Source organism: Orbicella franksi, chromosome 14, assembly GCF_964199315.1.
Source record: "Orbicella franksi chromosome 14, jaOrbFran1.1, whole genome shotgun sequence".
In the NCBI taxonomy this organism is placed as follows: Eukaryota; Metazoa; Cnidaria; class Anthozoa; order Scleractinia; family Merulinidae; genus Orbicella; species Orbicella franksi.
Window position 1 is genome coordinate 19,942,610 of NC_138158.1, and position 26,931 is coordinate 19,969,540.

Consider the following 26,931-nt stretch of genomic DNA (forward strand, 5'->3'; position numbering starts at 1 on the left):
TCATGTTTATAAGAGCGACGTACGTGTTGCAGTTTTCGAGACTTGATGACCTCCAAAACATTGGCTTCGATCGATTGAAAATCGTACTGTCTGGACCTGTATTTTTGAAGCTGCGAGAACAAGGTGGAAGGAAACATTTCATACAATTACCGATTTCACATTGTCACACGTCTTAAGTAGTAACTCCAAATAATCAATGTAAATTGTTCTCAAAGTTTGCAGTGAAATTCGTCGGATAAGCGAACAGGATGTGTTCCCTAAGCGGTCCGCAGATAATGTTCCCCGGTCATGTTTTCGACGCTTTTGCACAGAATCTCTGTCGCACTGCTGATTTCCAAACCTTCGAAAAACTCTGTGAGTCTCACAATTTTGTTATGATGTAATTCTAAAGGATTAATTTTCTACTTTTATCTAAATCGAAAGAGAAATAAGTGCTGGTTAGCGGCGTACAGTTGCGACCTATTTACATATCAGCTAATACGCTTCTTGATCATGATCGGATCACACAACTTTGCCGGTTATGTTATAAATACTGCTGGATTGTAAGATATAGGTTGTCGGTAGTATTTCTAAAAATTTCTGGTTAGCTTTAAGCAGAAAATTTATGAAAATAGCGTTCGAAAGTCTGCGGAACAAATTCCAGTGAGAATTCTTTAATGGTTCTCACAGATTCAGTTCGCTTGTTTCGGTTCGACAAAATCAACCGTCGTTTACGTCTTTATTGTACCATTAGCCGATCACCGTCAGTAAATTGTACAGTATATCTTTCTTTAAATCTGGAATATTACTGCGACAGCCGATAGCACCTCTGGAAGGCGTTTCTCTGCACTTTTCGAATGTGTATTGCACAATCCTGAAGGAAATGAGAGGACGTGAGATATCGAACCTTCCTGGGTAGATGTCTCAAGAGCCGCTGGACCCATTCTCCTCAAACTCGGTCGTGAAACAAAATGGCGGTGTTTTGGAGCTATTTTCGAGATTTCGTCGAGGCACAGAAAATCGAGGATTTCACGGAATCCAAAAATTTTTTCGCAGAACTATTTCAAATAACAAGTACATTCGTTTTAGCGAAAAAAAAATTTGGGGGTTAGGTGCACTTTAAACTGTGACGTGGATAAATACATTGACTAGAACTACGTGTAAGAATTCCTTTCGTTTGCCTTTCTTGGGACAAATGTAAGGAAATTATACTCTCACTCGGTTTTCAAAGCCCCAAATTATAATTTAATTCTCTCATCACTGCACTGAAATTCAAAATGCCTCTAGTATTGCTGTGTTCATCTGTAAACTTACGTCATCTTTCTTGGTGTAAGTATATTTTATTTCTGTTAGTATGATTGTGTGAGCTTTCGCTTTTTTTTTTGTCTTCCTTTGCTTTTGCGCATTTGTGCATTTAGCTTTGCTTAACTACTGTTTATCCTAAATTATGATCAATTTTTGTGTACAGATGACAGCAATTTTCTTCATTTTTTAAGTCTTAGGTATATTTAAGGTAGTCCTTTACGTAAGCCTTAGTGGCTTCCCTGGGCTTCCTTGCCTTATACATTGATATTTCATAAATGTAGTATAAATGGAATTTTTTTATATAATGTTTGGCAATTTTTTAATTCTTTTGTTATTAAGTCTTGGGTATATTTAAGGTAGTCCTTTACATAAGCCTTATTGACTTACCTGGCCTTCCTTGCCTTATACGTTGATATTTTGTAAATATATTTATAAATGGAAAAAAATAATTATAATAAAATAAACAAACAAGTAGGGGTGCCTTTATTATTCAGTCAGCTGGCACCGGCCCACGTCAACAAAATAACTCTCCCCGGCCGATACAGCTGGACAATATTTGCACACCTGGACTGTCTTCCACGCTTTGTCGATATTTACAGAAGCCAATTAATATTTCTACATATAGACCTCCACGCTTAGTCTATAATAAATACAGCTGATAATTTTCCTTGGTCTGTCATCATTGGTCTTTTCGCCCCGCAACTTTCGGCCGATAGAGATACATCTTGGAATGGGCCACTTTCGAAATATCAATATGCTAACATGGCTCCGAGGCTTTCAGGTCAAAATTGCAAATTTTTTAAGGTCCTTTTGTCCCTCAATTCTCAAAAGACACTTTGATACAAAGAAAACACCACTAATTACAGACGTTTGTCCCGAAAGCCTCGGAACCCTGTTAGAATATTGATATATCCAACGTGGCCTGTTGGAAATTGTCATTGAGCGGCGCAAAGTGGTCTAGGGTAAAATTTTCGCGGTGCGCAAGGTGATTTCGGGAAGACACTTCAACCGTGAGATCAGAGTAGTTATATATGGTTCGCAGTCAAGGTTTCGTTAAGGAGAGTATTTTTTAGTTTCTTGCATTGAATCATCATTGTATTGAAAACGAAACTTTATTTGCATTTACTTTCAACACACATTTACATACGTGATTACAACACTAGTTCTGTTAGTTTTCTCCGACCGTATCAAGAATGAAATTAACATTAAACCAAAACGCGGCATTTTTGCAATTTTCCATTACCGGAATAGCGCCAGAGAATGTGTCAATTTTTTATATAACATTTACCAAGACTGCAGTGTATGATATTTTATTCACCAGTGTTTGAATAAAAGAAAGAATTTGTGAGCATGAATTTGAACTTCATTCCTCAGAGAAAATTTGACAAACTTCATCATGAACCCATGTTTTTTGAAAAGCCTTTCAAGTAGTAGCAATTATTTTTCATTTCATAGGTACTTATATTTAAGTCAGATCGGACACACCCGGCAAAATTCGCGCGCATTGCTCAATTCAAGAGACTTCTCAACGACATTGACCGATCGCAAAGGAGAAATACGCGCAGGCCGAGTGCGCCTGGGTGCGAGAGACTTGATTGGTTTAGTTTCCGTCGGTTCCAACTAACCAACGAGGTCGAGGATCCTTTTCGGAAAATCCTCTGCCTTGAATTAATCAGTTAACTCGTTTGTCAGGCACGTTTATACTATAGACTAGCAACATTGTATAAAATGGCCGTTGTTTTAACGACGATCTTTTACGGCAAACACCATGTTTCACTAAATGGCGGCCCCAGCCCTGGGGACAGGTAACCGGTCGTCTAGCCCTCAAGTCGATTAGCCCCCAACCAAAAATCGAAAACACTGTCTATTTCAAGCGTAAATGGGAGCTAATCGACTTCTGGTTGGGGGCTAACCGGCTGGCGATTAATCGACTTGGGCCCTGGGGGCTAAACGACCGGCAACCCTGGGAACGAGGCACTCACTACGACATTTAGGACCCAAATAATTATGGAGAAAACTGTCCACGGATGACAGATCGGCCAAAACACTTTATGAGCTTAAAAGGCGCATTCGTGGCAGAGATCTAACTAAGTTAGTAGAAGCTCGCTGCATCAAGGGTTGTATCCTCAACTCAACACTGACACTCTTAAATCGTATTAGAAAAATTCTAGACTTTTTATATTAGATCAGCTGTGGATACATTACCTATAATGTTTAACTTTATCTTTAAAACACGTTAGACTGCATTTTGTATTATTCACATTTTAGTGCAGAAATGTTAGTCTTCTCAGTTTTGTATTTTATATTTAAGCAATAGAACACTTTTACATAGTGTTTACATAGCCTCATCTAAACACGAGGAGGGTTCGGAGAATTCGAGACAGTTATGCAAACCCGAGACGTAGTCGAGGGTTTGAATAACTTTCGAGAATTCTCCCAGCCCCCGAGTGTTTAGATGAGGCTATGTAAACACAGTGCTCTATTGCTTTTATAAAATAATTCTCAAAAATGCGCGCGAATCTAAAACGTCACAACCGTGCATGGTTACATACTCCATCCAAACAAACCTATCGCCCAATAAGAGCGCGCATAGTCGCTCAGTTATTTTAGAATAGTCTGTGTCGCTTTGTTAGTATGGGTTTCTCCCAGGCTACATGGTTTGACACTTAAATAAAGTTTTTCTATCATTTTATTTATTTATTTTTTTCATAGATAGTTGGTTTTAACAGATTACTTAACTCGGCTCATACTAATACTTCCTCCGCTAATTGATGTCCTCCCTCGGAAACATGGCCCCACTAGACTAATCTTCCTCTACGAAATTAAACAGTGGAAGGTTCTATCGACCGTACTCACGTAGCCGTGAATCGCCCCCAAACACTGGTAATTCAAAATGTAGTGCACGCTTCAGTTCAGATCTAAATTTAACAACGGAAGAAACACTGGAACACAACTTTTATTCCAGTTTGTCGAAAAGGAAATATTTCCCCTTCTTCTATGAACACGGCAGAAATGCTCTCAACCAATCATATTCTGTTTACACAGGATAAACTTGCGTTTGTTTTCCGCCCTTAAAAATAATTGCCTCGTGTGATCGCCACGAGCAGAGTTTGCTATTCGTGAACTTCTGCTCGCTTTTCATTTAGGACCACTTCTTGACACAATAATCTCAATAATAACTGTAATTTTTCGAAACCCTACTGTGAAAAACACCAGAAAACACTGGAAAAACACTAAGCCGACTAGAAGCCGAGATGGCGAAAATACATCTCTTTTTCATTTTCTATTTGTATTGGACTTCTTGTGTCTGTCTTCGTGATCGTGTGGGTTCAAGACGGAAAAAAGAAGTGCTTAAAGTTCCCCGTGGTCGTAAATTATCATTTTCCGTCCTGTGGCAACGGGTTCTCAGCCCCCGGCTTTAGCTGAAACATTGAAATCGCCGTGAAAATAATTCATTTTTTGGCCTTTTTACAGTTTATTAATGTTTTGAACGACTTAACCCCTCCTTCACTTGAGAAAGAGCTGAAAATGTCAGTTTTTGTCGAAGTGAACTTGAACTTCCTATAGTTGGAAAACAAACATGCAATATGTCATGTCAAGACGTAGGCGTCACGAAATATGTGTTCAGGCGGAAACGGGAAGCGAAAGTGCGTGACGTATTTCCACGGGATATTTAATTGGCCGGTGAATAACTGAAGGGTGTTCTTCCGTGTCGTTTGACGTGTTAACTTTCACGTTAAAAACTCCGCTCGAGAACCCGTCTGCTTCAAACTCTCGAATCGTGTCGCTGTTAAATTTTGCTTGCTACAGGTGTACAACAATACCACAATTATTTTATCGTCCTTTATCCAATCAGAAAGCTTAGAAATAACATGTGATCGGACGCGTGCAGCTGAGGGTCTCATGGCGCGGTCGCGGATTTGAGAGGTGGCAACAAAAATGGCGTCTGGAGAAGGCTAGGGTCTTGATTTCAGTCTTTGGTGAAGGATTTTGGATAACATTAACATCTTACGGAACGATATGGCTCTGGAGTTAAAGTTGCACAGTCCTGCTGGAGCAGAGGCTATTGTATATACGTGGCCGCTACAGAAATCGGTGAGTTTTGCCGCTGGTGCTGTATTTTTGAGTTCGAGACTTCGTGTTAGGTCAATTTTGTCTTTCGTGTTTGCCTGAAACTTTGCCCGATTGTTTAACTTTTAGGACGGCAGAGATGAGGCGGCAGAAATTGTGGAGACCATCAGGTAACTTGCGACAGCAAAGCTACTTTCTCTTCTGTGTCAGAACATGAAGAACTGTAGCGAGCTTGCTTTTTAATAAGTTATACAAACAGGTTGCAGGCATCCACACGATTAACAGAATTTGTCTTCTGCACTTCTGTCTTAGATGGGTGTGTGCTGATTTTCCAGAGCTGAAACTCGCTGTTGAGAACTATGTTCTTCGTGAGTTTGATCCGAGCAGGTAATCTAGTTTAAGTCGTGTATACCATTACAAATTGGGGTTTCGTGTCCCAACGGTGAAATTAACAATATTCATGTGATGGTCGTACTAAAAATACCATGGCTTTCGCTTGCATTTCTCATGTCAGTATTATTTTGCTCGTGTTTTGATTACAGCTTTGAGAGCATGTCCAAACTCTGCGAACGATACAACAGAGCGATCGATGGAATTTTACAATTGGTAAGTATTTCTGAACACCATGCGCTATGAGACTCTTTACTTCGCCCGAGGCAAAATCAAAACCATGTTTGGCAGGGCCGGGGCTAAGGTGGAAAATCCGGCGAGTGATTTAGAATTTGCTGTATAGTTATATTTATTTTCGTCTGATAAGTAAGGTTGCTTAAGCATTGTTTAACACCTTTCTCTGTGAGAAATTATGGATGGCTTCACATAAACGGACTCGTTCATGTCCCGTCCATGCATGCAATACTCGACATACCGGAAGGGAATATAAACAATGTCGCCGATAATCAAATTTACAGCTCGGCGGAGTTTTCCGTCATTATTTTTTCTGTTTGTGCGGCTTTACACCAGATGAAGAAGAAAATTTTCAATTCCGTCGCTGAAATATTAATTTTTGATTTAAAAAATCCACTAGTTTAATCCTAACGCTTGCATGCAGAGGCAGTTTGTGTGAAAGGAACAGATTTCCACCGGGTTTCTGATATGCAAACTTTTCATGGCGATATGACATGCAGCAATAAAATTTACGTTCAGCGGTATCATTTTGGTGGAATATTATCTTAATTGATGTGTTAAACCAAAACTGAAGTCAAATATTGTTTTCTTTAATTTAGTGAAGACAATATTCTCAAATTATCCAAGTTACCTAATGTTATCACTCTCAATTTGTTTTCCATTTTGAACTTGATAGGCTTTCACATTAGCTAATTTGAAAGTTCTCATTTCCTGTTACTACACAGCATAATTTTTTTCACAAAGGTCTGGAATGCCCCTATCATGCCATAAAAAGGTCAAATTCAGAATGTCATTGTCCATATTATTCAGGAGTATTTCAAATAGCAGGGCTGTTTTGATTAAGTTTTGATTCTGAAGCCTTGATCTTCACACCTGTAACAAACTTGTTACTTTATGGGTGAATTACAGGGTTCTCTGTAGAAGCCAGCAGCCGGCAGAATTCTTCCAGCTGTAAAGGCAAATGTAGGCGTCTGTTTGGATAAACGGTGTTGGGTGTCCGGGAAACCCGAATAGTGAATAGCAAATAGTTGCGAATAGCGAACAGCGAATAGTCCCGAATGTGCAGGTCCAGAAAATACCCATACTCCCCCCACAGAAGGGATTTGAATTTCCTGGGGGTGGGAGGTCTCTAAGACCAAAAAATTTAAAGAAATGTGTGAAGCTTTATTGGAATTTCCAGAGCGGTGGGGAGGTCTTAGAAAAAATCCCTTCCGTGGGGGAGGTATGGATATTTTCTGGAACTACACAATAGCGAATAGTGCGAATAGTGGCGAATAGTGGCCAATAGTGGCAAATCGTAGCAAATAGGGTACCCAGTATCTCAAAGGAATGAAGCAACGAAGGATGGGATTCTCCCGCTAAAAAGCACAGACACTTATCAGGACAAAATGTGTTTCTAAACGTAATTTCTTCTGTTTTAACCACTGCAAAAGCATAATACATCTTTATTAGGTTATCCTTGTGTTTTCTGTTTTCTTAATGTCGGCAATAGACAGCCCTAGCCTGAGTCCGGAGAAGAAAGGGTAATAAATTCACTGATTCTGTTGCTTATTTGGATAGTTAATTAACGCAGGATATTAGATCTAAAGCGGTGACTATTGACAACTTTTCGTCACTATTCACCACTTTTTGCGACTGTTCACCGCTATTCGCATTATTGGAGACTATTCACACTATTTGGGACTATTCATTATTTGCGACTATTCGCTATTCGCTATTCGGGTTTTCCAGACACCCCATGGAGTTATAATATATGCTATTATTTCATTTAGAAATTGGTCAGTTGGATAGTAGCATTTTCTTTTGTGTGCAAGTTTACATATTTTATTGATTCAGAAAACACGTGCTATGTCTAATTTTATGCTCATAAACAACTTGTTTTCCATAAGTTCATCAAGTGCTTAAAAGGGCTCAGTCACGGTATTTTGAGTTATCTTGGCCACATACAAAATTACCTTTCAATGGTAGGAAACCTGAAAATAACAGTTTAATAAGATAGAAAAACACAAAAGAGATAATGATAAACCATAAAGGAACAAGGATGGCTAAGGATGGAGAAGATTAACACCGATTACAAACGACGAATTTGAAAAATTGAGGCTAAACTTTTCAATATGCACAAACCGTGACTGAGCCCCTTTAAATACAACACTTTGGCCCCCAAAATACATGAGATCATTTGGCAACCTGCAAAAGTTCAAAATTTTCCAGGGGACATGCTCATGGACGCGTTACGCTACCTGTTATGCTTAATTAACTGTCCGTCTGTAAAAAATTCTTCTGAGAACCTTAGAATTGTATCAACAACAGTCAAGTTCTCCTGTGGTATCAAGGACCCATCAAGCTCCCATCAAGCATACTTGGCCATACTTGACAGCCCTGGTATGCATGTATACATATAATTTCTCAGTTTCAAGAAAAAACATTCCTGTAGCTACCAGTAATGTTGGCAAGAGCATTAACATTGTCATATCTGATTGTAATAAATACATGTATTATTCCCATTTTCCTTGACAGTGGAAAGGCCGTGCCCCTCCTACATGTATCAATGTTCCGCCATCCCAAGAACTTCTGCGTCATATTATACAGCAGGTTTACAGTCACTCTGTTAAAGATCCTGATAAGTTGAATGATTATGAGCCATTTTCTCCCGAGGTAAGAGTGACACTAGGAAACTATCCTAATTCTTTCATCTTCAGGATAAATCTACATGTAACTGAAGTCTTTCATTCAAATGAAAGCTGTTGAACGGTACTTTTGGTACATGGTACTGTTTACTATGCTGTAAAAGGTGGTTTTATCTTTAAGTCTATGGAGGAAACCCTAGTGTGTTACCATTAAAATGAAAGCTATAGAGCAGTACTTTCATGTGGTACTTTTTATCACACGGTACAAGGTGGTTCCATCTTTTAAGTCTGTGGATGAAACCCTAGTGTGTGGCCATTCAAATGAAAGCTACTGAGCAGTACTTTCATTAGCATTGTTTATTCTGCCACATGTACTGTTTGGTGGACTGTAAGTCAGTGGATGAAACCTTAATGTAATACCATTCAAGTGACAGCCATGGAATTCTTCCCTTTGTAATGTGCTGTTATTTTGTAAGTTGAAGTTTGGACTTGGTCTTGAACATCTTGAGATTGAGAGGCTTAGGATCTCTTTTATAGTCCTTCCTTTGGTATATCCAATAAATTTCAAGGCTGTCAAGTGTCAAGGTACAGATCATGGTGCCTTTCAATAACGTGTTGCTTCTCTAAAGTTTTGAATTCAACAAGCTGTTACCTTTTACATGACTATCAATTATTTTACAGACATCTTGGAACTCGCATTTAACTCAATTTAACAATATTGTTTTGATTTAAGGTATATGGTGAAACATCATTTGAGCTCGTGGCCCAAATGATAAAGGAAGTTCCCATGAGTCGTAATGACGTTTTTATTGATCTGGGAAGTGGTAAGTCTTGCCTTGAATTTTTATGCATGGTAACTTTATGGTTGTGGAGGCAGAGTGGCCCAGTGGTTAATGCGCTTGACTCCGAATTAAGCGGTCTTGAGTTCAAACTCTGGCCAGGGTCATTGTATTGTTTTCTTGGGCAAGACACTTCACACCCACAGTGCCTATCTTCACCCAGGTGTATAAATGGGTACCAAAGAATTTAATGTGAGGGGTAACCCTCCATCCAGGTGGAGTAGAAATACTCTTAGTTGCTTTATGCTACAAAAATTGGGATAAGCCCTGGCTATATGTCAACCATAGGTGAATTGCATCAACTACAGGCAAGTTCACCTGTAAGGATGCTCAGCCACAACAGGTGCCATTATTGGTTTTCTTTGCACACTGTTATTGACATCAAAACATTTTAAGACATTAGACTACAGTTGAATACAACAGCAAAATAATTTTCACGTTTAACTTATACTCTGTGGTTTGATTTAGGTGTCGGTCAGGTCGTGCTACAAGTTGCAGCTTCAGGAAATGTGAAGGAGTGTTATGGTATAGAAAAAGCAGAAATACCGGCAAAATATGCTGAGGTAAATATTTTACATTGATGTTTTTCAATCTTGTCTCTAGGGTCCTCTTTTCTTTGCTCAGCACTTGGCCAAGTCTATAGAAATGATCAAAGTTGAATTGAGTCTGACTTCCATGTCGGACTTGGTTAGAGTCTGTGTTCTTGGTGTTGACCAAGAGACAGGCAGGTTCTGGGTAGGAGATTGGTTATTTTTTATCAGGACATTTTGAAAGACATCTATTATTGCATGTGTTGGGCAAGACACTTTACTCTCATTCACAGTGTCTCTCTCCACTGGGTGTTTATATGGGTACCAGCAAATTAAATGCCGGGAGGTAACCCTCTGATAGACAAACATCCCAACCAGGGGTAGGAGAAATGCTCCTAGTCACTCTAGCTATAGAGGCCACTGGTCTGACTCAGACTTTGTGGCCAGTAAGACATGTAATTTGTTTAAATTATAGATTCATGAGTTGACATTTTTATAACACAAGTGTTCTCTGTCTGTCTGTTTTTGCCCATTATTATTTTTTATTATATTAATTTTGCTACCATGTTTCATTTTTTAGGATATGGACAGGGAATTTCGTAAATGGATGCGCTGGTTTGGCAAAACGCACAAGCCTTACAAGGTGGGCAAGATAACCCTGAAATGTGGAACCTCACTGTGTGACAAATGCTGGGGGTAACCCTGCAATGGACTACCATTCCATCCAGGGGGGAGTAGAAATATTCCTAGTCACTTCAGGCTACAGAAACCGGGAAAAGCTTGGGCCTGATGGGCTGCTTGGCTTGCATGCAGACTTTCCTTATGTACCTACTATGTGACAAAGAAGACCCGTGTGATGCCAAAATTGGCTCCCTTAACATGATAATGTAGTGAGGACTGTGACATATGTAAGATCTCTGTTGAAAAATTAGCAGCCTCTTCTTACTCTCAAATAGTGTTGATTTGATTGTAAACTATCAGACTTCACTATAACTTAAATGAAAATATTATTTTACTGTTGACAGCTTGAAAAAGGTGATTTCCTTGACAACAAGATGAGAGAAAAGATACAGTCTGCAGGGTGAGTATTGAACTCTGATATCCACAATGTTCTGTTATTGTTGGTGTATTTGTGTACAGTGGTTTGGTTCAGGGGAAGACCAGTAAATATACATCCATCATTGCCTACCCCTCAACTTTTCATTGGTTTCCTGCAATAAATTATTTGCCTTACCCAAGTGGGGGGCAGCAAAGACTGTTGTGTCATGCGATACATGAGTGGAACACTCTCCCAGAGTCTACAAGAGATGCAAATAGCCTAGATTTATTTCAGAAGCTTGTTTAAACTATTTTTATCAAATTTTATTAATTTTATTAATGACATCTTAGGCTTGTGGATTCAATGTTGCAGTCCAGAACTGTAATAATTACACCAGTGTGCCATGAATTAATTTCTGTCTGTTTCCTACAGAATTGTGTTTGTCAACAATTTTGCATTTGGACCAGGAGTGGACCACAAACTGAAGGAACGATTTGCCTCTATGAGAGAAGGTATGTTTAAATAGAGACCGGAATGGAATGGTTTTATGAGCATAATCGTTTGTGTTGGCAATCTGAAGCCATCACCTCATGGTAAAGTTATAGTCAGACTGGATGTTCTTTTCCTTGCAACGTTGTCCTTTGTACAGTTCAATGTTCCACTGCTGACCAACACTTTTTTCGAGCAACTTCAACTTCATAATCAATTCAGATTTGCTTTTTTCATCTGAATGAACACCACTTAATCTAGTGGAGGAAGGGGAAACATAATTAGGGTTGGTGAACGATAAATGCAAGACTGCGAGAAGGCAAGGCTGGCATTTTCTTTGCAAGCCTGAAACAATTTGACTTTTGAAATTGCAAGATTGAGACTTCTCAGTGTTATAAACACAAGCATAACAGATGTGCAGACGTCACTTATAAAAGCAAACATTGAAGCAACTCAGGACTTCAAGACTTATCAGGACATCAAGACTTTCTTAGCCTTGTAAAAAAAAAACTTGAGACCCTATCTTAGCTTTTTAAAAAAGCAAGACTGTGAGCTCTACTTTGAACAACTTTTCTTAGGGCCAAGGAAGTAAAATTGGTGATCTCCTGGATTTCAAATTTTTTAGGTTAGCATCTCTGTTAAGTAGTATCAATGATAACAGGAGCATGATGCTGTAGTGCTAACTTGTACTTGTATGTTGCAGGTGCCAAGATCATTTCATCCAAAGCATTTTGTTCACTAAACTTCAGGACCACTTCTCGTAATTTATCAGGTGAGCCAAAGACATCTGATTTCTCTCGTGATTAATGCAATAGGGAGTTTAAGAAAACCATGATGGCAATGCCAACAGGATGTTGCAAAGCAAAACATTTAATGAGCAGGACAGTGGCTGTACAAGTGCATTTTAGTGCAGTATATTTCTTTGATGTCCTTTACAAAACAACATTGTGATGTGACGAAATTCTGCATTGTCTGGAGAACTTGAACCACAACGGCTAATTTTTTTAAACTTCTATTCCAAGTTTATCACTGTGTTCCACCTTTAGTTTTGTAATAGTTTTGACAGTGATAAACAAAGTAAATGACTTTAGAGTACCACAACTCCCAGAGGAGAGCTAGGAACTTTGATGATGTGATGACCATGAGATTCGTAGGTAAAATATAAATTTTTTTTTTAATTGATGTTGTCCTTGGCATTGCCGTCATGGATTCTTAAACTCAATATTGTAAAGCAGACAGGTGATATAGGAAATGAAATTATCAGCTAGGAGGTACTTTTTTGATGTATCAGCAAATGCTCAGCGCTTATTTGTAAAAGACTGTATGACAATCAGTAAGGAGATTTTACGTTTTTAGATTGGATTTGCCAACCAGGAGCTTCTTTCTCATGCATCCATTCTAGCATAAGAATAATTTTATTGTTCCTGTTCTTACTGTATTTCTTTCAAAGCATTCTCACAAGCAGATATGCCAATTTTTCTGTTTGGCTTTTTAGATATCGGCACTATACTACGTGTTTCTGAGCTCAAGCCCAGTGGACGTGCAGTATCATGGACAGGAAAACCAGTCTCATATTTTGTCCATGTCATTGACAGGACTTTGGTGAGTACAGTGTAAATTGTTCTACCTATACTGAAGGACCACCAAATTAAGTATATACGTGTAGGAAGAGTGGCCAAGTGGTTTGTGCATTATTGGACCAAATCTTGATCATAGATGTAATATATCAAACACGGAAGACCGTGTTTGACCACGTTTCCAAACATCGAGAAGAGAGTTGAAAATACGACGTGCAGCAGAGTATTTTTGACGAAGTTTGAAGTGTTTGGAAATATGATCAAACACTGTCTTGAGTGTTTAATATATCTTCTCAATCAAAACTAAAACAAAGGAGAAAATGGAGAAATAAAATCATAAAAATCTATGCTAAGTAAGATCAGATATCCAAACATTGTCACAGTCATGATTTCATTTGTTTAAACTTGATGAATTATTAATGAGTCTGAGAAGTTTAAGTCCAGCTGCAGCTATGCATTGTGTTGTAATGTCACTATGTGTAAACAACCTGTAGACACAATTTGAGAGCACGTGCTTAGTTCGACATACTAGGAATTTCAGTGAGAAAAATCATCTGAATTTAACTATGCACTCGCGTAATTATTAACATTTTTTCCCTTCAGCTCGAGCAATATTTTGCTGACCTCAAGAGAAGAAAGGTTAGTTTTTTTACAATATTTACACTTTAAATGCATATAAATGATATGATATTTTTAGTCATTGAGAAGCAAGTACATTTACATATGCAGTGAGTGAGACATAAATGTGTAGTTTCAGAAAATATTCATACCTCCCCCACGGAAGGGAATTTTTCTAAGTCCCCTCCACCCCTCTGAAAATTCCAATTGATCCTCATACATTTCTATAAATTTTTGGTCTTACAGAACTCCCCACCCCCAGGAAATTCCAATCCCTTCTGTGGGGGGAGTATGGATATTTTCTGTAACTGAACATTATATTCTCAGCAGTCCATCAGTAACCTCGAATAAACATATTTGGTTACAAAAGTGGTGTCAATTTTTTAACAGTTTAATTTATATCCAAATGCTTTCACTTAATTTCCTTCTATTTTCACGGTGGTTCAAATGGCTTTGTATTGGCGTTTATGGCGTAAAAAATAGGTCTCAATTTTACTGTTGACCAACAGATTTTGAAATAACTGAGACTTACAGAACTTAAATGTGGTGACCAGTTCTTTGGAGAAACTACATGTAGCTAGTTTAACTTTCTTTAGGATCTCAACATTTTCTTAGAGTAATAAAAAGGTTCCTAGGAAAACAAAACTGACTATCTGCAGGACTTTAGAACCAGTTAATAACAAAATGTTATTTTTTGTCAGAAACTATAAGCTCTGGTCTTACATCTTTTTAGGAGGGCCGAGACTACAGTGACACAAGCAGCTTAAGTGACTCAGTGGCAAGCATTCCAAACTTTGAAGAACTGGATGACGTTCTCTTTGGAGTCTCGACCAGACACCAATGGAACCAGCTCATCAACCAAATTGAGGCTACTAACAAGGCAAATAAAAGTGGGAGTAGAAACCGGAAGAGAAACAATAACTCCAAGATTGTGCTACAAGAACGGAACAGTGACATACTTTCTGTAGGACAAGAACAGAAGGGCGGGGCTAAGGTAAGTACAGCAATTGCTTAGCTGTACATGAGACCCTGTTTGCGTAAAATTGGATGCATTATTTGGCCTGAAAGTTTAGTTCTTGAAATTAGTGTATGATGTCGCCTGTTTTCTTGTAGTGTAAAGTAACATGCATGTACCCTCTCCTGCCTTAGCAGATAATCCACAATCAGAACTGGTGGCCATTTAGGATTAGGTTCACAAACTCAAGCCAAGGACAGGTACATTCTGGAACTGTACCATGAAGAGGGTTCATTTAAAAATTACTGGAAATGACTTCCACTCCCCCCCCCCCCCCTTCCCAACCAACTCTTGCCCCACTCAGAGCTTAAAGAGCTGATTATGTTGAAGATTTTGGATCCAACACTATTTAGCTCAAACTGTTTTACAGACCAGTTAGGTTTCATTTTATAAGTTGAAAGGCCTTTAGTTGTACAGTACACAATCTAATTATACTATTTATTTTTTTGTTCTTAGGGACGGCAACCATCATTTGCGCAGAAGGTTAGAAAGAAATACCAGAAACAGCAAAACAAAAAAGCCCAGAAACTGAAAAAGGGTGTGAAGAATAGCAAAGGAAAAGGAAAACAAAAGCCAAGACCTAAGAAAAATTCCATGACAAAGGTGAGAACAAAGCAGACATCCAAAGCAAGTGAAAAAAGACAGAGGGACTCTCTAGCTGTGACAGCCTTGGAAAATGCAACAGTAGCTGCTTTACAGGTATGTGATGTTGAACCTTCTGAGATGTCAAAGGGCTACACAAAGCATAGCTTATTCCCAGGGGGAGACTTCCATGTAAAAGGACAGGGTCCTTGACATACCTTTCAGGGATTAAAAAAGTGGTTTTTGTAACTCTTAGGGTGTTCAGCCCCATAGTCCACAGTAGGAGGTTTCATGATACCTTTTATGGTGTTGAGGCGGAAAAAAATATGACAGGAGATATTTGATAATAAACTTTACAAGTATCAGTTAATGTGTTGTTTTAGAATTGATACCTCTTAGAGGTGAAAACATTTCAAGCCACACCCACAAAATAGGATCATGGCACCTCTTAGGGGTTCTTTTCAAAATTTGTGACGAGCACCCCTGTCCTTTTTATATGGGAGTCCCCCCCCTGGGAGCTGATTCTGATGTTGAGTCAGGCATCACAAGACATTGCCCAGTTATGATCACTGTTAAGATAGCAAGTTTCTTTTTAGGCTTGATAACCAGTTGTTGTTCAGGGAAGGAGCCCATGCCCCTCCCCCTAATCTCAAAGGGGGGCGGGGAGGGGGGGGCATCAGGAACTGGACCCAAGAAAGCAGCAGGAATCAAGCCCAGTTTCCTCTTTGAGGGCTGAGATCAATGTGTTGCTTTCTTTAACAAGATGCACTCTCTTCTTTCCACCCAAGAGTTTTACCTGTCCTTCCCACTTCTTTCTTAATCATCCTAAGTTCATTTGCAATACTTATCTTCAGAGCCTTCGAAAGAAGAGTGGCCAGAGCCATGGAATGAGAATTTCATCAGCATCTCCACCACCCATACTTAACAGCTTCAGTATAGAGCAGTGCTTCCCTGCCCTGGAACAGCTTATGGGTAAGTCAAGATAGCATGGCTGTAAAATTCAAGGAACCTACATAAGAGAGAGTTAGGTGGGGTGTAGTGACCTGATGGTTAGTGCACCAGACCACGGATCGAGCATTCCAGGTTCCAGCCCAGGCCAGGGGCATTCTGTTGTGTTCTTTACTCTCACAGTGCCTCTGACCAATCAAATGTATATGTGGTCACTTCATGCTACAGAAATCAGAGTTGTGAGCCATGTAGGCTTACCTTACCAACAGAGAATTATATGGATGGATGCTAGTGCTATTTACTGATTATTACTTTAAGGTTTCATGCAATTTGGAGATGTCTTCTTAACGAATTATTTTCGTGATGATTTTGTTATGGTGTTTTAAAGGAACATAAAAGAATGAGGCATTTCTAATGACAGATTTGAAGTAAATGGGAAAAAAATGATGTCAAAATGTTTGTTTATGTATGTTGTTGTAGTAGTAGGCTTGATTACCAGCCGCTGCTCCAGAAAGGAGCCAGCGTTCGCCCCCAAGTCGCAACATAGACCAGACTTGAGTGCAGGGTGGAAATCGAGCCTATTGTAGTAGTTATTACAGGGTTCATGTGCATATAGTAATTTTGCAGTACTGATACACGGTAATTTATTCAAAGCAGTGATTTATTAGATGCCGTCTTTCTGTCCTTGTTTTCAGATGTCTACCGCTACCAGTTTCTTCACTTCATTTGTCACATGCATTCATCTGAATACAAAGAAAATCTCAAGAGACAGATTGAGGAGCAGAAGGTAAATAATTTGTATAACAATGTTAAAATTAAAGAAATGGTCATTGTACATTAAGATAGATATTACGTGTTATAATCTATTAAATATTTTCGCTTGCATGCCTGAATATTCTCCAGCTAAAACTGGGGAATATCCGAATGGTATTTCCCAGTTTTCGAAACTGTACCTGCTTCGAAAAATATTTCACAGATAAAAAACACCATAGCCTCCATTTGACTTTAAAAATATGCTCGAATATAAAATGTTGTCCTTAGATCTGTTCCTCGAAACAGACAGTTTTCCTTGGGCTGCGCTCTCGGAAAACTGTTTCCTTCTCGGAACAGATCATGCCCGCAGACAAATATCCGAGCTTATAATCCATCAAATATTTTCGCTCGCGCACGCCTCACGTGACTGAATATTTCCCAGTTAAAACTGGGAAATATCCGAGTGATATTCCCCAATTTTAAAAACCGCACTGTTGCGAAAAAATTTTGACGGTTATTAAACACAATAGCCTCATTTTGGCGCGGAAATAGGCTCGGATATTTGTCCCTGCACATTACCCGTTCCTCAGAGCTCACAGTTTTCCTCGAGCTACGCTCTCGGAAAACTGTTCGCTTCTCGGAACAGATAATGTCCGCGGACAAATATCCGAGGATATTTCCGCGTCAAATGGAGGCTATCGTTTATATATTTTCACGCGAAATGGAGGCTGTTATTTATGTATCATTGTTACATTTTGCGAAAAAAATTGAAGTAAAACGTATTTAATTGAAAAGCAAACAATCGAAGAATACCGGACCTTTACTACAGTAGCGAAACGTCCATAACTCATGTTAAATTTAAGAAAATGCATCCCCACGTCTCCGAAATTTTGTTACTTACATCTTTGCAACAGTCTTACAATAAGAGCGTCTACTTTTCAGGCAAGGAAGAAAGAATTGATGGGAAAAGTTAGTCAAGCAGAACACCATGTTGATTCGTTACAAAAGGAAGCTTTAGGAAATCTTCAATTACGTATGAACGAGGTTGGTAGATCTAATACTAGTCTATCCATTACTAGTATGCCTGTGCTAAATTCTTATTTTGCTGATGTGATGGTTTGGTTGAATGAGCTTTTGAATCAAAGCGAAGGAAACCGCGAAACGCAGTTCGCCAAGGCCCTGGTCAAACGTCGAATTTCACACGAGACGAACTAAACTGAGCGAATGAAGTTCATGATAAGTTCGACATTTGACTCAACTGAGTTCGTCCGACTAAATTTAGATCGACCAACGCGTTCTATCCGTGTGAATCAGAAGGATAGAATGTGTTGGTCGATCGTTTGACTTACCGGTGAAGCTCTAACCGTTTGGATCAATTCAAATAGCAATTTAGTTCGTCTCAGGTGAAGTTCGACGTTTCACCTGGGCTTAACACTGATGACGTAGAGGAAACAAACTAAAATGGAAAAAAGATGGTTGAGATTGAGACGGATTTCAAGATTCGACGTTTATGACAACTCCATCGACCTTGGTTCCGATTTGATGATCAGTGTCTGTGCTTCAGAGCGGTAAACGTACTGCGCTTCTTTCTGCGCATTCCTTCTTGCGGGCTCAGGCAAGAGGGGTTGTCATGGCGGAGAGATGGGCCGACTGTACTAAGAACCGTGAGGATGTCGCTCGGTTGATTTTTTCATACCTGGGCAAACATGAATTTTTTTCGGCATTTCACTGTTTAGAAAACTAGACTTCCCCTACCTGCTGGGAGGCTCTCTTGCTTAAATATTAAGTGGTGTACTGTTATGGATGCAATGTGTAAAGATTTGTGTGGAAAACATGTGCCTTCACACCGAAATTTCTTCTACGGCGGGGGGAAATAAAGGGTTCGGAAAAGCTTAATCATGTTAATCTTGTCCGAAAAAAATTGATTGCCCACGAAAACATTACACCAGCTTTCCATTAGTGACGAGAGAATGTTGCTACTTACCGGAAATTTTGGAAAACGTATAAATTTCGCAACCTTTTCTTGTTTACACTGACGATCGACAAAATTCCCGCCATTTTATTTTTCAATCTTGGATCCTTGCGCGCGGTCAAAACCCGCGCATGCTTATTACGTTTTTCCGCTCTGAATGTCTTGTGGTTGTTGTAGATTGGTTTAACAGCGAAGACTCCTCGAGAGCTACTCATGAAGGCTGGAGAGCTGTTAGGAGAGCACAAGAAGATGAAAGACAAAGTCAAACGGCTGGAGAAGGAAGTTAAACATCTGGAGAAACACAAGAACCACCACTCTCTTGTAAGTATGGAAAGTAAAGTTGTTCAGTTTAGTTTGTTCCGTGCAATGAACACTCATATCAAGCCAGAGCGGGTCACTGCCAGGCTAAGGCCTTTCCCACACTACACCGAAGGAATTTGAAAACGGAGGTTTCACTCTGAAAGCGCATCGAATGTTTTCCGTCCACACGACGCCGGAGGAATTTTAAAACGCAACAATCGCTGGTCATTTTGGATTTGTGTTTGAGGAAAACTCGGTCATGGAAATCACGTGATTATCGTGATGTCATCATTTCCGGGAAGCTCCGTTATCAAAATGTTTTTTGTCCACACTAACACGTAAAGCCGGCGGTTTCAAATTCCTCTGGTTTGAAGAGCGTTTTCGAAAAGCTCCGTTTTCGTGACGGATTAGTGTGGACGGTAGGCCTAACCGTAGAAATAAAGCTGCGTTTTCAAATTCCTCCAGCGTAGTGTAGACGGGACCTGGGGAACGAAACCCATCGACTTTTATAGAAATTTAAGCAGATTCAAATTTGAGGAGATCGCACGGGAGTTGGTAGTAAATCGAGAGTGATCATTTGAGCGTTATGTTTTGCCATCCAAATAATTCTCAAATTGGACGTAAACGTTCTCTAACTAGATTTCAAAACAGTGTTTATTAAAATGTACATTGATGTCTTCGTCAGGGTGAAAGAAATTTTGCGAAGGACGGAAAGCCCGCCAATGGAGAAGTTGGTGTTCTACAAAAATTGGTATGTTAAAAAAGTCTTCATCTAACCTTGAAGTCTGTTGACATTTAAGCGTGTAACCATTCAATCAAAAGCTTTTTAGCAGCACTTTCATGTGGTATTGTTTGTCATTATGCTGTATAAGGTGGTTCTAACTTTTAAGTCTGTGGATGAAACCCTAGTGTGTGATCATTCAAATGAAAGCTATCGAGCAGTACTTTCATGTGGTAATGTTTATTGTGCTGTACAAGGTGGTTCTAACTTTAAAGTTTGTGGACAAAACCCTAGCGTGTGACCATTCAAATGAAACTGAACTATTGAGAAGTACTTTCATGTGGTACTGTTTACTGTGCCAAACAAAGTGGTTTGAACTTATTGGTGTGTACGACTAATTTTCCCAACTAAGAACTACCTGTATGAGTAATGTATGCAGACTAAATAGGAAAATGGTTTGTCGAGCTTTACTGAAACATTGCTTGCCTACCTTTTTAGGGGAACTCTCCAGCTAAAGTCCAAGAGAGCCTAATGAGCCACCTTTACGAAGAGTTAGCGAAACGAAAGGCATTGGTTGAGAAAGTTAACAAGCTACAGAGCGAGGTTGACCAACTGGACTCCAGAAAGGCAGTGCCTGAAAAGACTAGCTTCTCCCCCTCACCGTCTTCAACAAGTGTATCCGCATCAACAAGTACAGGGATCTCTATGGTGCCTTCTGCACAAACCATGAAGGCAGTCACGACTCCATCCTCTGCAAGTTTAGGTTCACCCGGTTTGTTTGGCAGCCATTCTCAGAAGTCTTTAGGCTCAATTTCACCTGGGAGTGATTCGTCTCCGAGTCCCATTTCGAAATCATCAGGAGTTATGTCAGTTCCATTTTCATCGATGAATCCCTCCAAATCCCAGGCGCAACCACATCACTGCAGTACGCAAGCTCAAGTTATCAACGCTTGTCGTCCTTATTTGGTGCAATCTGTAGGTTTACCGATGCAGATGGTCACGTACGTCGATAAAGATGGCAGAGCGATCACTTCTGCTCCTAACACGAAGCAAATGAGTCAAAAAGGAAACGGCGCTAAAAAGAAGTCGCGTGCGACTAACCAATCAAAACAGGACGCCAGCGTCTCACTTCCGTCTTCACCAGCGTTGTTGAGCCCACGGACGGTTAGTACAGTGGTCTCTCCTTCTATTCCAGCAGGTTCTGTGAGGCAGTCACCAAGTGTCTCTCGTCCCCTTCAGCCTCTTATCACCTCTCCAGTGACACCAGTGAATGCCTCACCCCGCCCTAGAAGCGAGCTGCTGTCTCCCGTGTCCTTGCTGACATCACCCGTGACACCGACACCTGTTAGGCAGGTGACTCCTATGACATCTGGCAGCGAAGTGCCCCCGATGGTGTCCTTCGCTCAGAATGGACTCTCTTACATCTCTCCGCTGAGTCCTCTGTCGATCATGTCTGCTGCCGCTTCTCGGACACCCACCTCTCGCGTCACACCCCTGAGTTCCCTGTCTGCCTCTACAGAGAAATACTTGAACACTTTCGCGACACAGATGGCCACAACAACTTCAACGCCCTCGTTCTCCAGTGCCTCGCAGAGCCCGTGCGTTTCCACCAACCAGTTATCATACGTGGGCAGAGCTCCATTTCCAAACACGGACTTATCAACGGACCACAGTGCTGGTATCAAACTGTTGTGCGATCTGCTGAATGATACGTTGCCTGAACAACCGCCGCCTCTTGTAGCAACATCCCTTGCTGCGCGGTCTCTAGGAACGCCGACGTCTTTAGCTACAGCTCCTTCTATCCAGGATTCCTCTAGAGTAGAACAAAGACGACGCGTGGATACCCCACCATCTCTACCCAGTAGGAGCGCATCCAAGTCTCCTAAAACCCCTCCCGTAGGAAATGTTTCTGCAAGTCCGTTGCCTGGAGCTGTCACATCTTCCATGGAGCAGCCGAGTTCTGCTCAACGGACTCCAACGCGCAGCGCAACCTCACCAACAGGCAAGAAGAGGTCTTCACCTTTTACTATTGACAACCTCGTAAGTTCAACCCCGGAAACCCAAACAGGGAATAGCAAAAGTCCGAAAGGGAGAGAAGTGGAAAAAAGGCACCCGAGCCCTGCAACAACCAGCAATGGCAGCCCTAAAGCCAGAAATAAGTCACCTTCAACAAACTTCAGCATTGCGCATATAACGCGTGACATGAACTCGTCGCGTGACATGAACTCGCCAAACATATCAAGTAAAACCCGCATGCCTTTTGTGACAAGCCCTGACACTTACCCATTGCCAACATCAGTTTTCTCAGACGAGGTGAACCAACACCAGCGAAGAATATCTCCATCATCGCCAAAGTTGTCACCTCCAGAGCAAGGTTGTCGTGTTGAATCTAGCGGCATAGCCCCTTCAAACATGGCCCAGAGCTCCACAGGGGCTGACAGAAGTGGTCGTGTTCCTGTTCCAGTTCTTACGGGCCCTGATTCACATTCTGCACCCGCTGTAAGAACACCCACTGAAGTGGATCCACCGGGTCATGGTAAATCAAATGTGGTCTCGGACGTGGTGTCGAAACGTGTTCCTCTCCAAGATACAAAAACAGATAGTCCTCTTAAAGAGGTTTCAGTGGACGAACCAAAGACTGACCCTTCTGTGGGTCATCATTTCGCAGACAAGGATCGCAGTAGTAAAGAAACTGCTGTGGCAAATCGTGCGACTGTCGTCGCTAAAACTGCGTCCGGCGAGGTGAGCTCCTCCAATACTTCCGTGGACAAGACATCTTCGAGTACTTCTTCCCCAACAGAAAACCCTAGCGCCACCTTCTTTCCCGAGATTCCTCTCGATATGATACCGCTTCCCAGCGGAAAAAGACCCAGCCCTAAAAAAAGAACAAGCCCAACTAATTCGTCAGGCCGGAAGCGTTGTTCTCCTGTGCCCCAGGCTCTCATGTCCGCGAGTCCCGACTCGGAGGTCAGCAGTCTTATGGCCAATGAAACTCTTCCCCAGTCTCCATCCATCTCGTCGTCAGTTTCCAAGACGGGGTCAGCGGTGTTAGAAGGCCAGGCTCCTGTGCTAGTGGACAGCAACCCCTGTTCTGCTCGCAGCCCGATACCTGTAGCACCCTCCCCGAGGCTGCACTCTCTTACCGGAGTGTCGCTGCCTTCATTTGGAAGTGTCTTTTCGCCCACAAAAGAAGGAGAGTCTGCGAAGTTAAAGAAAAACAGGTAAAACTTGACAGAGCAGTTTATTTCTTGTTTCTTGTTTTATTTTTGCCATTTACAAATATATTTACAACTTATCTATGCATCTTAGGCGAGGAAGCCCAGGGAAGCCAATGTGTCGTTAACTGTAGTAAAACCTTCTTGCAGTAAACGAGGTCTTTGGCTTTTTGTGGACTTATTTTTAGACTAATTGCTGGAAGGAATGTTTCGTTTCAACAATCTCAGACCATATATTTGAAAGGAAATTTTGCTTGGAAAAAAAGTCGGGTTCCGAAATGACGCTTGTTGCTGCATATTAATTTTTATTTAATAATAATTTAATATTAATGTAATAATAATAATTTCTCCTTCACAGTTCTGAAGCTTCTGAAAAGCCCAGCCAGTCAGCAAAGCAAACCTCGGAGCCTCCTGCAAAGAAACGTAAGCGAAAAGAGAAAAAGAAAACTCCCGGTCAAGCCATTGGAGCTCTGAGTTTGTTGGTCCAGTATGATAGCGATAGCACAAGCTCTTGCGGGACTCACACCGAAAGTGACGACAGCTCTGGGCATAGTGGTAGCCCGGTCAGCGGCACACCTAGCCCTGTTGTCGTGGAAACGAGCTCGGACTCTTCTCGGCATCAGTCTTTGGGGGCGTCACAGGAGGTGTCGGCGAACAGCGTTTCCCAGCTCAATGGCGGTACGCCGAAAAACGGCGGCGGTGGTGGAACTGCCCACAAGAAACGCCCCAGCAATGGAAAGAGCCCCGTGGAGAAGAAGAAGCCCAGAGGAGGCAGTACCTCACGAGGCGACCCTCATCCTCCGTTAGTGAATCTTAACGACACTGTGGCATCCATGCAGCAGTTGAAAGGCGGGGCACCCAACGCTCCAATGCCCGGCAATTCTCCTTGTTACCAGGTCTACTCGTCCGCGTATCCGGCTTACCCGACTCCTGGGAGCCAGTACTCGGCGGCTGGCGTGTCTGGTTATGCCCTGCCCAGTTTTTCTCTTCCAACTGGCTCGCTGAACTTTCCCTCGCCAGGTCACTCTCAATATGCTGCATCCCTGCCGCAGTACTATTCCGGGGATGCACATCATGCTCCCCCCGGCTACAGCACATCACCGGGCGCATACTTCCCTCAGTGGCGGACCAGTTATGCTCCTATGCAGTGTCAAGGCTCATTACCTCCGAAATTCAACTATGCAAACAGTGGGAACAATGGGAAAAATGTGTATAGATAAATACTAGTATACAAGGATTAGTCTATTTATACTACATATGTATGTATAAATTTATCATAGGTGCAGAAACTTTGGTTGACTATTTATCATAGTGGGGAATTGATTTCTCAAGGGGGTCTCGTTGGGGAGAACATTTTTGTGCTTTAGGAAAACAATGTTTAAATTTTTTTACGTAGGAATCACGGACTTTCATGCTTTTTACAATTTCTCTGATGGATTCTGTGTTAGTGGTCTTAGGATCACTAATTTCATCTTCGTTTTTCTTTTCGTCCGTTTTAAGTCTTTTTTTAAACTATTGTATTGATTCTCGAGCAAGGACCCTATTCGGTCGGAAGTAAAAGTGTAAATAAGCCGCGTTATTCGCTAGAGACGTTGCTAAGTAACAGTGACGCATCGTGATGACGACGGTGTTCGTCCTAGTTTTTTGATTGGACAGAAAGAATCGGGAAGTTATCGGGAATTCTTCGTGATTTCCGCGAACGATCCTTGTTTCCTTTATGTCCCTGTTCATGTCGTTGAACTTTGAGGTAATTCACTTGTTTTCCCCTTTAAGTTTCGTTCGTTCATCCGTTGTTTGTCCTCTGCCTGGCATACTGGGGTTCTAGACTCAACTGCTCTTTTGCTGAAACAAAATGCAACGCTTTCACTCAGCTGCGCACACTGGCTCCCACTTTCAGAATGGAATGAAAGCTACTGAGCAGTACTTTCATGTGGTACTGTTTATTATGCTTTACAAGGTGATTCTAGCTTCTAAGTCTGGATGAAACCTTAATATGTGACCATTCAAATGAAAGCTGTTGAGCTGAACTTTTATGTGGTACTGTTTATTATGCTGTGCAAGGTGATTCTAACTTGTAAATCTGTGGATGAAACCCTAGTGTGTGACCATTCATGTGGTCCAGCTTCTTTGAGACCTTGTTTTCGATTTCGAATTCGGTCAGTCTTTGAGAGTGAGACAATACGTTTTAAAATGTGTTGTTCTGGTTCTTCGCGCGTTGTAGCGCGTCCTGTTTAATTAATATCTCGAACCCTTTAATTCCAGGGATCAAAATGTTCAACTCGTTTCGTTTCTCGTTTCGTTTCATTTTCTTTTGATGTAACTTAGAGAAATTTGTGATACATGAAGATTTTAGCCTCTGGTCAACATCAATATTCAAATTCTCATTACTAGTCTTCATACATTTCCTATGGAGTTAGTTAGGAGAATTTGGTGATCAGGTATACTTAAATTTTGATGGTTATCATTCTTGGGGCTTAAAGGGTTTTAGATTTTGACGATATTGCAACTTGAGTTGAAAATTCACTATTTCTCCGTTATTGGCCAAACATGGGAAGACTGTAATCTTTTTTCAAGCAAAATCCTGGATCCTTCATTGTAAATATTATTGATAGAAAAACTGTTGTTTATTGAACACGTCAGAAATATACGCAGCGGCAAAACTTGTTTATGCCTGACGAGAAAAGAAACGCTATTTTTGTCAATAAAATCTTACATGTTGTATAAACTTGTTGTCCTTCTTAAGTTTTGTTTGGATGTAAGCCTAATCTCGGAGGGAATAGATGTATTTAGCTAACGTGTTTACGTCCTTGCTGCCACCCAAAAGGCCACTTTCGAAATATTAAAATTCAGCTTTTTAGTGACGCCTAGAGGACACAAAAACAAAAGAAATGATTAAACACGGTCTTTCAATTTCCTTTGTTTGTGTCCTCTAGGCCTCACTGCCAAGCTCAGTTTTTATGAATCGAAAACGGTCTATTCAGATAACATGATGAGTCATTTGGAAGGTTACAATTGTGCAATTTGCCACACGCAACCGATTGCATGGGAGTATTTACAAGCTGAACAGTATTAGTTTTATCATTGTAATCTCCCAAACGAATCATCACATGAACTTGGCTGTCCACAAGGACGTAGATACGTTAGGCGAATCCGTCCATAGGTACCTCTGCTTAATTTAGTATTGTCACTCTATCCCGTTTTAACGGTACGACTCGTTATATGGGTAGAATGCCTTATTTTAGGAGATTCATTTTAGCGTTAGGTTCGTTATATCGGCTGGATTCGATATTTTGGGAGATTCATTGTAACGAGTGATTCACGAGAATTAACGCTGCAAAAACACCGGAAAACGTAGCAAAAAAAGATAAAATTGTTTTTATAACATTGTTTCGACTTGTACTTGTTTCACTAGTAAAAAAGTCGAGGTTTTCATCGCACGGTAATCTGCAACATCTAGCGGCACTGACAATAGTTAACTCCTGCCATCAATAAATTAAGTGTCCACCAAATTGAATGTTTTTTTTCTTTGCTTCTCCCGACTTTTTCATTACTTCCAGTCTCGCGACAGGGCGTGTTAGCTTGCGCGGAAAAGCCAATTTTACAGGCCATTCGTTTCGCGTGCCCTTAAAAGTTTATAGATCGCGGGCAAAGTGCTTTGAACAATACCCAACCACTTTGCCAGTATTATTTGTTGTTAAAGTCACTCTTTTTCTCTCAGTTCGTTGTT

General features: G+C 40.8%; 1 protein-coding gene across 1 annotated transcript; it reads left to right on the forward strand.

Moving 5' to 3' along the window:
- The first annotated feature begins 4,903 nt into the window (after positions 1–4,903).
- LOC145467117 (uncharacterized) lies at positions 4,904–25,929 on the forward strand. The gene is made up of 22 exons (XM_081450653.1): positions 4,904–5,379; positions 5,485–5,525; positions 5,668–5,742; positions 5,898–5,961; positions 8,497–8,634; positions 9,340–9,430; positions 9,914–10,008; positions 10,556–10,618; positions 11,001–11,056; positions 11,447–11,526; positions 12,207–12,275; positions 12,999–13,105; positions 13,684–13,719; positions 14,432–14,692; positions 15,170–15,412; positions 16,150–16,267; positions 16,939–17,030; positions 17,939–18,040; positions 19,146–19,289; positions 19,954–20,019; positions 20,488–23,210; positions 23,563–25,929. Exons 1-22 carry the CDS (start codon positions 5,305–5,307, stop codon positions 24,422–24,424), a joined length of 5,601 nt encoding a protein of 1,866 aa, XP_081306779.1. The 5' UTR covers positions 4,904–5,304; the 3' UTR covers positions 24,425–25,929.
- Positions 25,930–26,931: the final 1,002 nt, after the last annotated feature.